The sequence below is a fragment of the Camelina sativa genome, chromosome 3 (assembly GCF_030686135.1).
Source record: "Camelina sativa cultivar CO46 ecotype springtype chromosome 3, ASM3068613v1".
NCBI classification, from domain to species: domain Eukaryota; kingdom Viridiplantae; phylum Streptophyta; class Magnoliopsida; order Brassicales; family Brassicaceae; genus Camelina; species Camelina sativa.
The window spans coordinates 7,324,723-7,340,240 of NC_141882.1; the positions used below are offsets into that span (position 1 = coordinate 7,324,723).

General features: G+C 38.0%; 2 protein-coding genes, 1 long non-coding RNA gene and 1 pseudogene across 8 annotated transcripts; 2 read left to right on the forward strand and 2 right to left on the reverse strand.

Moving 5' to 3' along the window:
• Positions 1–623: 623 nt before the first annotated feature.
• Positions 624–1,883, forward strand: LOC104775919 (uncharacterized). Its single transcript, XR_766086.3, has 2 exons — positions 624–1,408; positions 1,501–1,883. It is a non-coding gene; the product is annotated as an uncharacterized LOC104775919 (long non-coding RNA).
• Positions 1,884–3,221: 1,338 nt separating this feature from the next.
• On the forward strand, positions 3,222–5,101 carry LOC104775921 (small ribosomal subunit protein RACK1z). Its single transcript, XM_010499883.3, has 2 exons — positions 3,222–4,237; positions 4,770–5,101. Exons 1-2 carry the CDS (start codon positions 3,353–3,355, stop codon positions 4,869–4,871), a joined length of 987 nt encoding a protein of 328 aa, XP_010498185.2. The 5' UTR covers positions 3,222–3,352; the 3' UTR covers positions 4,872–5,101.
• A 364-nt stretch (positions 5,102–5,465) lies between these two features.
• Positions 5,466–7,150, reverse strand: LOC104775920 (cyclin-dependent kinase B1-1-like; annotated as a pseudogene). The gene is made up of 4 exons (XR_015595317.1): positions 6,409–7,150; positions 6,241–6,310; positions 5,906–6,044; positions 5,466–5,742 (listed from the first exon to the last, which is right to left on the reverse strand). The product of XR_015595317.1 is annotated as a cyclin-dependent kinase B1-1-like (transcript).
• Positions 7,151–11,093: 3,943 nt separating this feature from the next.
• LOC104778767 (uncharacterized) lies at positions 11,094–14,159 on the reverse strand. Of its 5 annotated transcripts, none has more exons than XR_015595318.1 (13): positions 14,051–14,148; positions 13,833–13,951; positions 13,597–13,740; positions 13,363–13,493; positions 13,130–13,270; positions 12,865–13,031; positions 12,587–12,687; positions 12,225–12,371; positions 12,075–12,130; positions 11,916–11,973; positions 11,709–11,827; positions 11,457–11,567; positions 11,094–11,371 (listed from the first exon to the last, which is right to left on the reverse strand). XR_015595318.1 is itself a non-coding variant. In XM_087508623.1 (13 exons), exons 1-13 carry the CDS (start codon positions 14,058–14,060, stop codon positions 11,352–11,354), a joined length of 1,329 nt encoding a protein of 442 aa, XP_087364749.1. In that variant the 5' UTR covers positions 14,061–14,159; the 3' UTR covers positions 11,094–11,351. The 5 variants fall into 5 exon arrangements, 4 of the variants coding, with proteins under 4 accessions (XP_087364749.1, XP_087364752.1, XP_087364750.1 ...); XM_087508623.1 differs by having other exon boundaries at positions 11,709–11,832; positions 14,051–14,159; XM_087508626.1 differs by having other exon boundaries at positions 11,094–11,364; positions 11,709–11,832; positions 13,130–13,261.
• Positions 14,160–15,518: the final 1,359 nt, after the last annotated feature.

Sequence of the window (15,518 nt, forward strand, 5' to 3'; positions counted from 1 at the left end):
GACAGTTTTTTTCTGTAAGAAAATCTACCCATAGATTCTCTTTCGGGTTATTATCATCTGTTATATCCATCCTTCAATCTTGACCGCCCAATATTTTGTTGTTTTGTAGCATATTTTAAGGAAAAAAAAATTGAATGTTACAATAAGATTTAAAGATATGATAAAAGGAGGAGTGGGGTAAGCACAAAAGCCAATGGAGAGGCATGTGACGTTTTTATTTAAAAAGGGAATCTAAGCTAAACAATGTCAGTACATTTTTTGCCAAAGTCCTTTTCATGTCCACCCATCATTTTTATGTTTAATATTTTGTATTGTATGATAATGTTTTCATGTATTAACAATCAACCAAGCTTCATAATCGATGTTATTTTTATAGCAAATCTTTATCAAACTCGTCTATTCATTAGTTGCCGTGTCCACTCTCTTTAAATATTCTTGTTACAATTGAATATTGGCATCATTCCAATCTAAAGTAGGTTAGAACTTAGAACCTCTAACCAAATAAAAAGTAGGTTAGAAAAATATATATAGGAATTGTTTTGTTTGGTTGACAAGATTTGTTTTGTGATTTTGGTAATATAAGTACGAAAAGCATTAAATAGACATGAAAAAGTGAAGTAGAAAACAAAAAAAAAGCAAGCTCTCGAGTATATGAGTGACAACTGTTAGTGAATAAGTGGCTAACGAATTATCAATTATGTATTATGTACATATATAATTTGGATTAATATAAAAGATTTATGAATTGAATCAATTGTAAACCATGGTTTCAAGAAAAAAAAATCCTCGAAATGATCTATTACCATCTTTGACTCTCTCTCTCTCTCTCTCTCACTAGGGCTAAAGATTTTCGTCTTTAAAAGGCCATTCTCCGATGGTTTATTCTTCACTTGTTCTCTTTCTCCTCCTTTATCTTTTTCTTTCCAGAATTCTCATATATTATAGGTTTTTTTTTATCTCTGATAATAGATCCGATGATCTACCAGCTTCCTTCATTCAAGTTTGATCTTTCCATTTGTTATTTTAAGTTAACTCTTCTGTTTTTAATAGTTTAATGGTTAATTTATAGAGGTTTTGTTTAAACTTAAGAATCCAAGTACAAGTCTCCCTCCTTGTTTTTCTTGTTTGGATCTCTAGTGATTTAAGGCTTAGTGTTGGTTTCAAATGCTGCAAATATCATTTACCTAGTTGTTTTACCCTCCGTATTACAATAAATATCTCCATATGAAACATATATATAGGTTTAGGTTAGAGGATGCATGTGACTAACAAAAAAAAAAAGTTCAAGGGGTTCTTGATCATATGAAAATGAGTTACTTAAAGCAGATGCACACGATATTATGTACAAGAACAAAAAAGGAAGAAGAAGAGGAAGAGCTCCTTGAAGTTCAATGGAGGGTTTAGCAGGGTAAAGTAAAGCTGCTAAGCTATGGATCCCATAAGCCTTATCAAATTCAAAATCATTGATGATAAGGTTTTTTTATGGATTCCATATTTCAGGAGCTTTCACTTACCCTTTTAATGGCTTCATTCTTCTTTGGATTGAAGGGAGCTCTTCATCTCTCTCTCCCTATCTCTCTCTCAAATTATTATTGACTTTAATAATGACTTTGATCATTATCTGTGTGCTGCAGGGGGTGAACATACATGGATGATGGATCTTGACTAGGTTGGAAAAGGATTTTTTTTTTTTTTTTTTTTTTGGTAACATGTTAATATGTAACTTTTTAATATGCTTTGTACTTTGTATTTCCACTTTACTTTAATTATGTTGCACTGTTAATTAATTCGCATGTGAAGTTATGCTTCTCTGTATACCACGACTAGTTCTTAATAATTTTGTTTCCTGCCTAAATAAAGCATCTAGTTTGATGCACAATAAACCAAGTGTCTACAAGTAATTAATATCCGTCTTCATATATAGTTGTACTTGTTAATCATATATCCACCTCTTATAAAATACAGTATGTGATTTGCTCGGAAACGGCTTTTATTTAAATGAACCCAGCTGATATATGTGTAGTTGTTACACACTGTTCGAAGAAATTTAATACTCAACAGATTTAGTTGGAAATTTGAATGCCTGAATTTTAAATAACTTTGGCCAAATCGTTGTTGGGTCATCTTATTAAATTCAGATTCGGATTGGCTTAATAGCTGCATTGATTCAGATTGAAAATGAAAACCTATACTATTTCAAATTTGTAATATAGTGTGTAGGTACATGTTCAATGCAGCTGGAACTGTTTTCCAAGTGTAAGTGTGGAGTTCCATACTTCCATATATTTCTTTCCCACTAGCAAGTGTTATTGCTTTTCCAGAATCCATAATATTTACAAACATAAAATAGCTTTGATACTAAGATGTTCTGCTATATTTCAATAAGATATTATGCTATTTCAGCTGATATTGAACTACTTTTAAATGGAGAAGATCTAGTATTGACCTGATGACTATATTTCCTCATATACCACATGTAAGAAAATACTGTATGTGATTGAAAACAAACTTAAAAATTTAGAAACTGAAATATACTACAACAAATTCGTTATCTTTTACTATATATACAAAAATAATGACCAATTCATAGATTCATTCCACCACTTAAATTAGTATTTTTTTTTTATGCCATAAAATTTTCTAATAATATCAAAATCAGAAGATGCAAATTGTTACTAACGGTCAATATTAAATAGGTGGATGCTTCTTTTCCGTCTTAAAAACATACTCAAGAACATCGATTCAGTTTCTCCCTTTTAACAGTTGAGACAAGCTAATAAGAGATAAAAAGAAAATCAAACCTTTAAAACAGAGCAACAAAAAAAGTAAAGAAGAAGCATGCTTGGTATTGGTATCTGCACATTAGTGTATCCAAATACAAGCATGCTTCTTGTGTCCATTATGTCGCAAATGTAGCTTCGAAGTCTTAGCCACGAATCAGGATAGGGTTCTTTACTTCTTTATAATACTGACCAACACACCTGAGAATCATTCTCAAAAATAGTTTCCCCAAGTCCGAGATTATTTTAGCAACTCATATTGTCCAAATGAGGCTCGTAGCCTATGCTTCAAGGTCGAGTGAAGCTATAAAGAGTCTGAGTGGGATGTGTTTTTATGCACCAACGGATTACATGAAGCTGACACCAAACCAAATACACAAAAGCCCATTAAGATATAATAGACCCACTAATAAATCTATCAAATAAGCCCATTATTCAATTAACCCTAATCCATTTTCTGTTACACTCATATAAATAGCTTCTTCAGTTTTTTTTACGCCCTTCTTCTTTGTATTTCCGCCTCCCCGAGAAAACGAAAACCCTAGTTTCAGAGGCATTTCCAGACACCGACAATGGCGGAAGGACTCGTTTTGAAGGGCACCATGCGTGCACACACCGACATGGTGACCGCAATCGCCACGCCAATCGATAACGCTGACATCATCGTCTCAGCTTCCCGCGACAAATCCATCATTTTGTGGAAACTCACCAAGGACGAAAAGTCCTACGGTGTAGCTCAGAGGCGTCTCACTGGTCACTCTCACTTCGTTGAGGATGTTGTTCTCTCCTCAGACGGACAATTCGCCCTTTCCGGTAGCTGGGACGGTGAGCTCCGTCTTTGGGATCTCGCTGCTGGCGTCTCCACTCGTCGGTTCGTTGGACACACCAAGGATGTGCTCTCCGTCGCCTTCTCCCTTGACAACCGTCAGATCGTCTCTGCTTCTCGTGACCGTACGATCAAGCTGTGGAACACTCTAGGTGAGTGCAAGTACACGATCTCAGAAGGAGGTGGTGAGGGACACCGTGATTGGGTTAGCTGCGTCAGATTCAGCCCTAACACACTCCAGCCGACGATTGTGTCAGCCTCGTGGGACAAGACCGTGAAAGTGTGGAACCTCTCGAACTGCAAGCTCAGATCGACTCTTGCTGGTCACACTGGATACGTGAGCACGGTTGCCGTGTCACCTGATGGTTCACTCTGTGCAAGTGGAGGCAAAGACGGTGTTGTTTTGTTGTGGGATTTGGCTGAGGGGAAGAAGCTTTACTCTCTTGAAGCTAACTCTGTGATCCATGCCCTTTGCTTCAGTCCCAACAGGTACTGGCTCTGTGCTGCAACTGAACAGGGTATTAAGATTTGGGACCTGGAGAGCAAGACCATTGTTGAGGATTTGAAGGTTGATCTTAAGGCTGAGGCCGAGAAGGCTGACAACAGTGGTCCTGCTGCCACCAAGAAAAAGGTACACACATACTAACAAACTAACGCATGAATTGATTTCTAGTTTCACTTTGGTATTGATAGAATGCTCTGTTGTTCTTTGTAATTATTGGTTATGTCTGATGATTAAGTAGTAATCTAGGTCTGTTGTAGGAAATGAGGAAGTTCATCGAAAAGATTGTAATGGATTGATTTATTATTAATCTAGGTCTGTTGTTCTGGTTGTTTTCTTTGCCTGTATTTAGCTTCACATAGAGGCATTACCGTAGATGCACCCTCTTGGTCAGGATATGTATCTGTGAAACCTGTATAACAATTACGTTTTGAGTATATAGATTTGAGACTACCTTGTCAACGTAGGGTTTTAATGTATTCCATTCTCCATACTCCTCGATTACCTGAGATTTCCTGCAAGACTTGATATCTTCTAAAGTGTTCGTTTTTGGATGATTCATGTTGTTAGACTTCATTTCCTGAAGAATTTCAAACATAGCCCATTGTTTTCTGTGTATAACAATGGAAACTGAATTCGATATGTTTGTTGATTGGGTCAGGTTATTTACTGCACAAGCCTGAACTGGAGCGCTGATGGAAGCACCCTGTTCAGTGGTTATACCGATGGAGTTATTAGAGTTTGGGGTATTGGTCGTTACTAGTAATCCCATCACTCGTTCACTTGGTTGCTCTACCTGCTATCTCGTTGTTGGTTTTCTTTTATCACTTATGTTTTGTCAACAACTCATAAAGTACCCTGAGGTTTTCAGAAGGATGTTTGGTTTCATGTCAATCTAGGTTTGCTTCTTTATCTTATCATGTAAGAATCTTGCGGTTTTGGAGTTACTCTTATTTTGTGTCAAATGAATTCATCAGTAATATATTCCAAAAATAGCGGAATATGCATATGAATCTGTAAATTTTTACATAGTCACTTGAAACAAACGAGTAACCAATCGAGTAAACAAACGAGTCATCATTTATATAAGCCATTCACATCTTCAATGAAAGGCCTTACACAATATTTTAACCTGCTGCCAATACGCATAAATCATATGCTTGCTGTTTTCTTGTTGTCTAAAATGACTTGTATGTCACCGTTTTGTAACGATGCCACCCTTTCTTTTTACAAGAAAACAGTGTGCATTGCCCCTTTTTTGTTCACTTCAAAGTTGACACCTTCTAAGAGTTGAGCAATCAAGTTTGTATGATTACAAAAAGAGAGAAAAATAAACTATCTTTCGGAACCATCTGAATGCAACCACAAAAATGAGTTTTTTTACATTCACCCACTTGAGAAAACAAACGTTACCCGGTTTCTTTTGCAAGACTACAAATCTCTAAACATGAGAGACACTGATTGATGTCCACAAAAATCAAATGAAGTATATCCACCAAGATGATGACAACGGATTCTGCAACTATCTTTCAGTTTTTGCCTCAAAATGTAGACTTGTCAAGGCTGTCAAAATATGGGTGATCAAGTGCTGCTTTTGCTGAAATTCTTTCGGCTGGATTCAACTTGAGCAGTTTCTGCATTTGTTGGGAACACATAAGTTCAATAAGATGAAAGAGAAAATGAGATGGAACAAAGAGTTAGAAATTAGGAAAAAAGAGGAAGCAGAAGCAAGAGAATCTATCTTTTTCTTTGGAGATGTTTTGCAAAATATTCAAGAGAATAAGGCGGGTTACTTACCGTGAGAAGATCAACTCCTTGCGGCGAAAGAGATGGAAAAGCACTTGCTAGGTCTTTGGGATGCCAATCTGGAAAGGAATTGCAGTTAATCAGAGAGGTAACACCCAGCCATTGCTGCTCGGTTGGTGTTCCTAGCAGACTCCATGAACCAAAACAAAAACAACAACCATTACTAGTTAGTGTCTCTACACAAACGCTGGTTCAGATAATTAATCGCATGAATTCAGCAAATACAAAGGAGAGTTCAAAACAATGTTGTATCATTAAATGATCCAATGTAGGTAGAGAGCATAGCAAGTGATCGAGGAAATTAAGCAGTGGAAAGGTTAAGATACCTGAATATCTCATGCAACTGCGAAATCTCGCTGTAGGCACAGAAAAGAACATCCCCGGTGACAATCTCAGCTGTGCAAGGTTTAGAAAAAGATTGACACCAACAAGAGATAAATAAAGAGAGTGCAGAGACGACGGAAAAGGAAACAAAAAACATAACTGAGACTAACCGAAGATGCAGCCAACAGCCCAGATGTCAACAGCAGTAGTATACTGGGTGGTGCCAAGAAGAATTTCAGGAGCTCTATACCAGAGCGTGACGACATCGTGCGTGTATGTCTTGACAGGGACAGTGAAAGCGCGTCCAATACCTAGATCAGCGATTTTAAGAAGTTGCTTATCATCTACCACCAGAAGAAGATTCGCTGGTTTCAGATCACGGTGAAGCACACCGTTGCTGTGACAGTGTGCGACTCCCTTACAGAGCTGAAACAGTAGCTTCTGGATCAGACAAGGATCAAGGGGCTTAGGGCTTTGCGATTTGATGAATTTCTTAAGATCAGTATCAATGTACTCGAAAACGAGATAGAGATGGGATGATTTGGGGGATCCCAATTCCGCTGGAGATGGAACAACGGGCAGCTCGACGCCTAGTAAGCGAACCACATTACTCCGACTTCGACAACATCTTCAGAAGCGAAATCTCACGAAGTGTATTAGATGGAATAACTTTATCGACCATGTCGAGCTTCGTTTTCTTAAGAGCCACAAGCTTCCCAGTCATCTTCTCCCTCGCTTTGTACACTTTCCCGTACGATCCTTCCCCAACCATCTCGAGCTTCTCGTACTTCTCCATCACCGCTTCCTCTGAGATCTTCCAATCGAACTATCAAGGGTTCAAGGTTGTCGATTATGATGACTGATGAGATCGCTCCTTTCGTCCCCCTCTCTGTAATCGTACGTACGGAACGAAATGACCTAATTAAAAAAAAAAAAAAAATCAAAACCAATCTTTTTCTTTTAGAATCCGGATCAATTTGAATTGGTTTAGTTGGTTTAAACAATTAACCGGTCAGTACTGAATAAAAAAGGAGGGAAAAACCGTGGAGGAAACGACAAAATTTCTTGTTTTCAATTGCCAAAACCCCCAAACGGACATTTTTAGTTTCTCCAGCTCCAATTCTCTCTCTCTGTCCTCTCTGCGATTTGTTTCTCTTCTCTGAATCGTACTCTCTACGGAAGAAGCCATGGCCGACGCAACGGAGAAGCTCCAAAAGCTCGAATCAGCCGTCGATAAGCTTAGGGAGATGAGGTTTGCGACGCTGTTACGCTCTCGTTTCTTCATACTCAGTGATACTTTTCTCCATCGTCTATACTGATCTGTTAGCCTTGTTTCAGTGATCAAGAGAAGTATCTATTCATCAGCCTCGTTACACGCTACTTGAGGTTTGTCTTCTCGTCACCTGCTTCCGCTTCCGATTGTTGAATCCGCGAATCTGTATATCGTGCTTTGATCGTAATTTTGTTGAAATTAACTTTGAATCGGTGAAGATCTAAGAGTTTCTAGCCTTCGAAAATACTCGTCGTGTATGTTAGAGATTTTTCTGAGATGATCCAGTTGATGTTTGAGAGATTTCTCTGTTCTTAGACGTAGCTCTGTTTTTTTTTTTTTTTTTGGAAACGATCGAGTTTTGGTTGAAAATTGTATCGGATTTGTGGTCAGATCTAGAAAATTAGCTTCGTATTACATCTAGAAGACACAATTAGTTTCTAAGAAATTCTCTGATTCTCATATGAAATTGAGCGGCGAGGCCCAGCACGGTGAAGGGAGTAAGATCCAGATACCTAAAACAGTTCCTCTCAGTGAATTACCTATCGTCTTCGGAGGTATATGTTGTTATTGTTTACAAGTCTGAATTTGATTTAGCTTTCTTTATGCTGGATAGATGCTATGTGTGCTGGTATATCATTGGATCTCTTCTCCATACCATTTCAAGAGTATTTGGTTCTTTGCTGTGTGTTTAGATTCCAAGATCAAGCATCTCTTGGAACAGTTCTCGATGATAAAGATGAATGAATCCTGGGGAACAACAGGATGCGCTACGTAAGCTCTCAAACAACTCACTTTCAGGTTATGTGAGTGTCATTTTCAAGCAATAGGTTTGATGTTTCTTGTTTCCATTGCAGTGTGTTTGTGGAAGTCCAAGAAGGAGTCACTGTTCTTGACAAGATTACTAACGAGATTGATGTTCGTCAGTTTTTCGTTTTTTTTTTTTTTTTTGTTTCTAAACCTTGATGCCTTTGCATAACTCACATAGTGCTTTCCGGCAGAACCTTAATACCGACTATGACTCCAGTGTTCCGGTGATTTTCATGAGCTCATTGACTGCAGATCCTCACACGAAAAAGGTACTTATATGTTTCACCTCTCTAATTCTATATTTGCTTGTACTTGTTCCTGACATTTTTTCCCTTGTTCAGATTTTGGAGGATGACAGCTCAAATGTTGACTTTCACTCTGTCTGTCAGGTACTTCATGTCAATCCAATTACAATAAGAAGAAGAGACTTCATTTATATAAACGATTCATTTCTATGTTTGCTATATAGATCAAGTATCCCTCTATTCTTGCGGATGAATTTGTGCCATTTCATAGCAAGGATGGTTGGTATTCTCCTGGTGATGCGTTCACACCCCTGTGGACCTCTGACACGATTGGATTTTTATTAAGACGGGTACTCTATTGGTCAGAACATATCCTTGATGATTGTGTTGCGGTTCCCATTTTAAGTCCGGGTTTCTCGCTATTCAGTCCAGGAAATATGCTTTCATCTCCAACGCAGACAACTTGGGTGCCGTTGTCGACTTGAGTAAGTTTGCTCTTTTCTTGCTTTGCTTTAGTTGCAGTTGGGGGATAGTAACAAATTTCGGGTGTCTTCAGGAATCCTGAACCACGTAATCCAGAATAAAATTGACTATTGTATGGAGGTCGCTGATGATGCCTTGGATCCTGCTCTCAACTCTTCAAACCTATGGGTTAACGTGAAAGCCCTCAAAAAGCTTCTGGAAGCTGAAGCTCTTAATCTAGAAATCATCCCAAAACTGAAGGTACAGTATATGATGTTTACGATCATACACTTAACGCGCTGCATAATTTAATTTAACTCTGCTCTTCTCTCCTCAGAGAGTTGATGGGGACACAATTCTCCAACTGCAAACTGAAGTTGGCTCTGCAATAAAGTTTTTCAGTAACACAATTATTCTGAAAGTACCTCGGTCACGGTTTCAGAAGTTAACTCTTCTTGATCAGGTACACTCAAACCTATTCTAAGAAGCAACATAACTCGGTTTCTGATGGTTCTTTTAACTTTCTGTTAGGATAATACACTCCCACCAGATTTAGCGATTTTATCCGGCGATACTGTTGAACAGCTCGAGGTTAAGGAGAAAGATTTTGTGAATATTTTGGCTTCCAAATGTGTTGAGGCTGACATATTCACCTCAAAGAAGGAGATGGAGGTGAGGTTTTCTGTACCGTGGGCTTATATGAAGGAGCAGAGTTATATGAAGGAGATGACATATTCACCTCTCGTTTGTGTGCTTTTTTTTTTTTTTTTTTTAATATGATGAAGAAGGAGATTGGTGTTAGTATCGGTTACATGGAAAACAGAGAAGATATAACCAAGGAGCTAAGGGAACGCTTGGTTGATTGGGTGATTAAGGTAAATAAGCTACTTCAACTTAGTTGATGATTCTAGTTGTTGTTTCAATGTGACTGAAACATGAATCTTTTTGAAATTATTTGTGTGTAGTTCCATGATGAGCTTGGGCTGATGGATGAAAGCCTTCACCTTACGATCCAGATCATTGACAGGTTCTTTGCCCTTCATCAACCCCTGCAGGAAAACCTTAGAGTTGTTGGTGCTGCTGCCTTGTCTTTGGCCAGCAAATACGAAGAAGTAAAACCTTTTAATATCGGTTCACTTATAACTGATGAAGAAAGTTACACTCTAGAGGAAGTGATATCACAGGAGCTTCTAATAGCCTGCACCTTGAACTTCGAGTTCTGTTTCCCAAATCCCTACATGTTCATGAGACTGTATTTCCACGCTACAAATTCTGAGATCCGGGTTTGCATCTCCCTTAAGCCTGAAAGCTTTCTTCTGTATGGAAACCAGCTAATGAATTGCAATTTTCTTGTTTCAGATTGAGCCTTTATCTCTCTTCTTCATTGAGCTTTGCTTTTCTGAGTTCGAGATGGTGGAGTGTCGTCCATCTATGCTAGCAGCGTCAGCAATGTACACTGCTCAGTGTACAATGAATCAATCTAAAGATGCTATGAGAAGGCGCAATTGAGTACAGTCACAGGCTACACAGAAGGCGCAATTGAGTAAGAAGAACAAGTTTCTCTCAAAACTTATTTTGTTAGGTATATTGAGGATTCTCTGATGCCTGTTCTGATTTGTTGAAGGGAACTGGCTCGCAAGATGGTTACTCTACATCAGGAGATAGCAAAAAAATCATCATCATCACAGGGTATGCGTGCACTTTACTTGAAGTACATGAAAGTGGATCAGCTTTATGCTTCCAGAAGGACACCTGCTGCGTTTTTGCTCAATAAGAAGAGAGGGAGAGAGGAGGGCGAGAGCGACTGAGCAACTGCTCTTTGATGAACTGGATCCTGTTACGACCTCAGACTTCTAGAATCATTCAAAAAATCTTCTGAATTAGTTGCATCAGAACTTAACCTTCTGCATTCATCTCACATTCTACATCAGTCCTGCTTTTACAGAAAGAAAACCCCAACTGTTTTACAATGACCACTTCTGAAACTTTATGAGTAAATTCCTGAACAATGTCTTGGAAAAATGTTTTTCATGTCTGATTGTAAGCCTGAAACTATTATACATTCATCTTGATTTCTGTAACTTTGATTTCCTCATCAGTTTACATAGTTTTCATAAATTTCAATCAAGTTCACAAGTTACAACAGCTCGATTTCAAAAACTATATGAAATTTGAACATACTTATTTTTTTTTTACTTTATTAAATTAGTGGTGAAAACTCTAGATTGCCTGCCCCTCTCCAAATCTACAGTTTTATTTCTTGAAGACTTATTAAAACACTTCCATTATTGCTTCATTCGACCCAAGCCATGCCCCGTGAACAATGCTACCATTCCAGTCTCTGCCCTGAAAATCCGACAATTCAAGTTTCAATTCCCACTAGAGATAAAAGAAGTCAAAAACCAGGATTAAAGATCAGTGAAGCAAGTACTTTCAACAGCAGACCAACACACAACTGAAGGGACAGTGTTGGAGAATTTATTTTCAGACAGAAGTTGACCAGATTTGATACTCCAAATGCGAGTATAGCAATCAGTTCCTCCTAAATCAAACACCACAAGACAGAAAGATAAAAAAAAAAAAAAAAACTCAAATCATCTTATTGAAATCAAACTTGTGATGCTTATCAAAGATCCAACATAAGGATTCTGTTTTCCGAACAAATATGGTTCCTATTTACTACCTGATATAAGAAATCTTTCCGACGGGTCGACGCCAAATTTGATGCGAAAATTAGAATTCACGTGTCCTTCATATGTCTGTACAGCTACCCCTTTGTTGACCATGCGTTGATCATATAGCCTGATCTAAGAAAAGAGAAAAAAGTTTGCTCTCTAGAAAATCTCTTTGCAAAGTATACGCAGAAGCTAGAGCTACTAGAGGTACTCACTGTCCCATCCATGGAGCTTGCCATTAAGTACTGATCATAAGTTTTCAGTGTCTTCAGGCTAGAGAAGGAATGAGTGAATTACATAAAGCTAGTCACGATAAAAGCAAAAAAAAATGAAGTAAAGAGAAGTTGCCTATATGGTTTCAGTCGTTTACCAACCATGTAAGAGATGAGGGCATATAGATTAGTTGAGACGGATTTATGTGTCCGTGGAGCTACCAAAAGTAATATATAGTTAAGAGAAAAGTATCACCAGAAGGTTGTGAGGAATGCTCAAGAGAGAGATGCAAAGCTGTATCTTAGAAGTACCTCGAACCATTGTTTATTTGTAGTAGTTTGACCGGCTTGACTCGATGATTGGTGATGTCGTATCTGGTGTCTAGTGAGCCTTGGTCTCTCACGTAGATCAAGAGACACAATGGCTCCATTTCTGAGCCCGCATTGAACAATGTTCCCCTGGGCGAAAGAAGTAGAAATATCCTAAGAACATATATATGTTTTCTGATTAAAAACGAAGACACGGCCTAACAAGTCAGAAGAGAGGTTCAGACAGAAAACTTGGCTCGAGAGACCAGTGAACGAACTTATAGCAACAAGAAATTAAGAAACAGTACTGATCCCACTAGAAATCGATGCATCTCAAAAGCATAGAGGAATTTAGAGGACGATACCGATTGATGAAACTGTAAGGCTAAAACATCGCTTTCGCTTCGGAGGAAGTATGAACCAGCTCCTGTTTCCAAATCAACCAAAGCAGCGCCTAAGTCGGTACCTATAATACTTAAAAAGAAATCCTTAAGGCACTGGTAAAATTATATCTGCATCTCCTTCTACTGTTAGTTTGCTCTCTATAGTAAAAAGTGTATCCGTAATGAAACAAAAACAAATCATGGTGGTGGTGACAAACATATATAACACCAACAAAGTCAGAAAGAAAGATTTGAAGTACCAAGAGCTGCATGACTCCCACTTATATTGCAATCAGCTGTCCAAATGGTACACTCAAAGGGAACATCATCACTCCTTTGGATGCTTTGCGTAGTGATTGTGTTACGCCCCTCAGCAAGATTTAAGAAAAAAACTGACCTACGCCCAGTTCTTCTCAATGTAGTTATTCTGTTTTCTCTCCTGTCAAGGTTTTTTTTTTTTTTTTTACAAATGGGAGAGAAACCAAAAGAAAAATAGAGATAAAAGACACATTTTTGGAAGGATACAGTGCCCGGTTCACGGGGTGGAAGTTGTCAGATCTTCCAATCAGCTGAATAGAAGATATACTAGAAACCTCCGGACGAAAAGAGTGTGGAAGTCTCCGTACTCCGTAAAAAGTGCGTGCGACTCCAAGTACGCTAAGTACGCTGCAGCAAGAAACAAACTTCCAAAGCGTACATAACTAAAAAGTTCTTCAATTTATACAAACATGGATATATATAAATTCATACAAACCGACCTCAAGGTGCCTCCTGTACTGCCTGCTACTAAGATGTTCTTTCTGGTCAGGCCTCTAGACGTTTGTATATCAATCTGCATGTATTTCAAAGCAGCATTCCCTGTATTTTTCGTCGAAGGGTATTTCCATACCTAAAGTATCATATCACTATTACCATTACAATAACAACAAACAAAAAAAAACAGAGAAATAGTTTTGGTTCACGGTGGTAGTAATAGAACTAGTAATTAATACCGGAGGAGTAGAGCCTTGTGTCTTATAAATCTCTTCCTCGAAGTTTGACTTTTTCTTATTGACATGAATAACTTTGCCATTCAACTCTCGGGAAGAAAGTAGCGTCAATGCTTTTAGTTTGGTTCTCTTCTGATAGTTAGATTCCTGAGATATTATTATTATAACATAATTAGCTCACTAATTCTACTACAAAGACTCGACCTTAACACAAAGGTGAAATTTCGAAAGTAACAGACCTGGACAGGCTTTGAGTCGTGACTTCGTTTCGTAATTGAAGAAAAAGAAGAAAATTTTGAACGGCCCAAAAAGGGGAAATATCTCTTCTTCTCTTCGTCGTAATAACACCCGGCAACTTCTGAAAATCAAAATTTAATGAAAAAGAAACCCAAAACATGGATCTGTCACTGAAAGCTAGCTCAACAAAAAGTATCGGAGAGGGAAGACGATTCAAGACCTGGTCTCATGTTTGAATGTTTCTCTTGTCTTTCTCTCTCAGACTCCGGTAAAGACGCTAACTTTATTTTTATTTATATTTTTATTTTTTATTTTTTTCTGCAACAGACAGGCTAACTAATTTATAAATTCTTTTTAGGTTTTTGTTTTGTTCAATGTTGGGCGGGCGCTTTAGGGAATTGAACCGGATACGTATGTATTTAATTCAGTTTTGGTTTAAATTCGAACCGGTTTGATCTGCTGACTGCTTTACAATGGCAAAAAAAAAGTATACAGTAAATTAAAATCTATATTAACATTTTTTAAATATCTTTTGTGTTCTACCTTTTTACTAATAAAAAAAGTTATATATAAACTTAACTCCTAAAGTATTGCACAAGAAGACAATAACTAATACATGGCAAAATTTAAACTAAATATACCAACCAATCTTTTTTTTTTCACTAGAAAGATTATATTGATTGATAAAAGAGTTCGGAAAGATTACAAATCACAAGAGAAAAGACGAGAGTGAAATTACAGAGACACAAGGATCTACCCATAACCTACAACTAGAAGAGGAAAGGAATTTACAGATACAATGTTTAAACCAAAAACATCTTGTCTCGAAACTGATTTAGCTCTCGAAAAACCATAAGGACTTCCTGCATACCAAAAGATAATAACGGGCTTCAACACATATGGCCATAACAAGAGAATGGAACTTGGTTTTCTCCGCAGAAGATGCATCTTTCTCTATAATTGCTTTGTCAAGGGTCTCCCGGGATGTAACTGTAAGATAAACGAGACCCACTTGAACCTTTCAACGCCACAACGACCAAGTAATTAAGCTTAAACAAAGCTTAATACTAGATGAACTAATTCAAACATAACCAAAGCTCAACCTCAAACTAACAAAGAGAAATAGTTGAGGAAGAGAAACTTAGCCCAAACGAGGGAGACTACAGCCCAAACAAGGGAGGCTACTAAACCTGAGCTCTAATGATACCAGATTTTAAACAATTACAATCTGATCAGAGCAAACAGGGGACACAAAAAGGAGAGAGGAGAGGCAAACGAAATACCAAGATAAAGGAGAGTCAGAGATCCAATGATGCATAGATTTGTCGATGAAGGTAGGAAGAAGAGCCGTCGCAGGAGGAAACAAGGATCTCCACTGTCGCGTATTCTCAACCAAAGTGAACCAGCGAATAGATCTGAGCCTCCACTCCGTGAATAGCGAACAGCAACGGCAACCCGAGCTCACCAACAACCCACAGATTCGAAGAATCCGGAAACAAGGACAATATCTCACTAGCTCTCGATCTCAAATCTTCAGATTCACATCGCCAAAATCTCCACGCTTCCTCAACCGTAGAATACAAAGACAAAGGCTAGAAACTAAGCATGAAATTTAAAAGAGGTGACCGACACCGGTGCTATATGAGCCACCACGCGCCGGTCAAAGGCTTAACGAAGGCTTTGTGCTA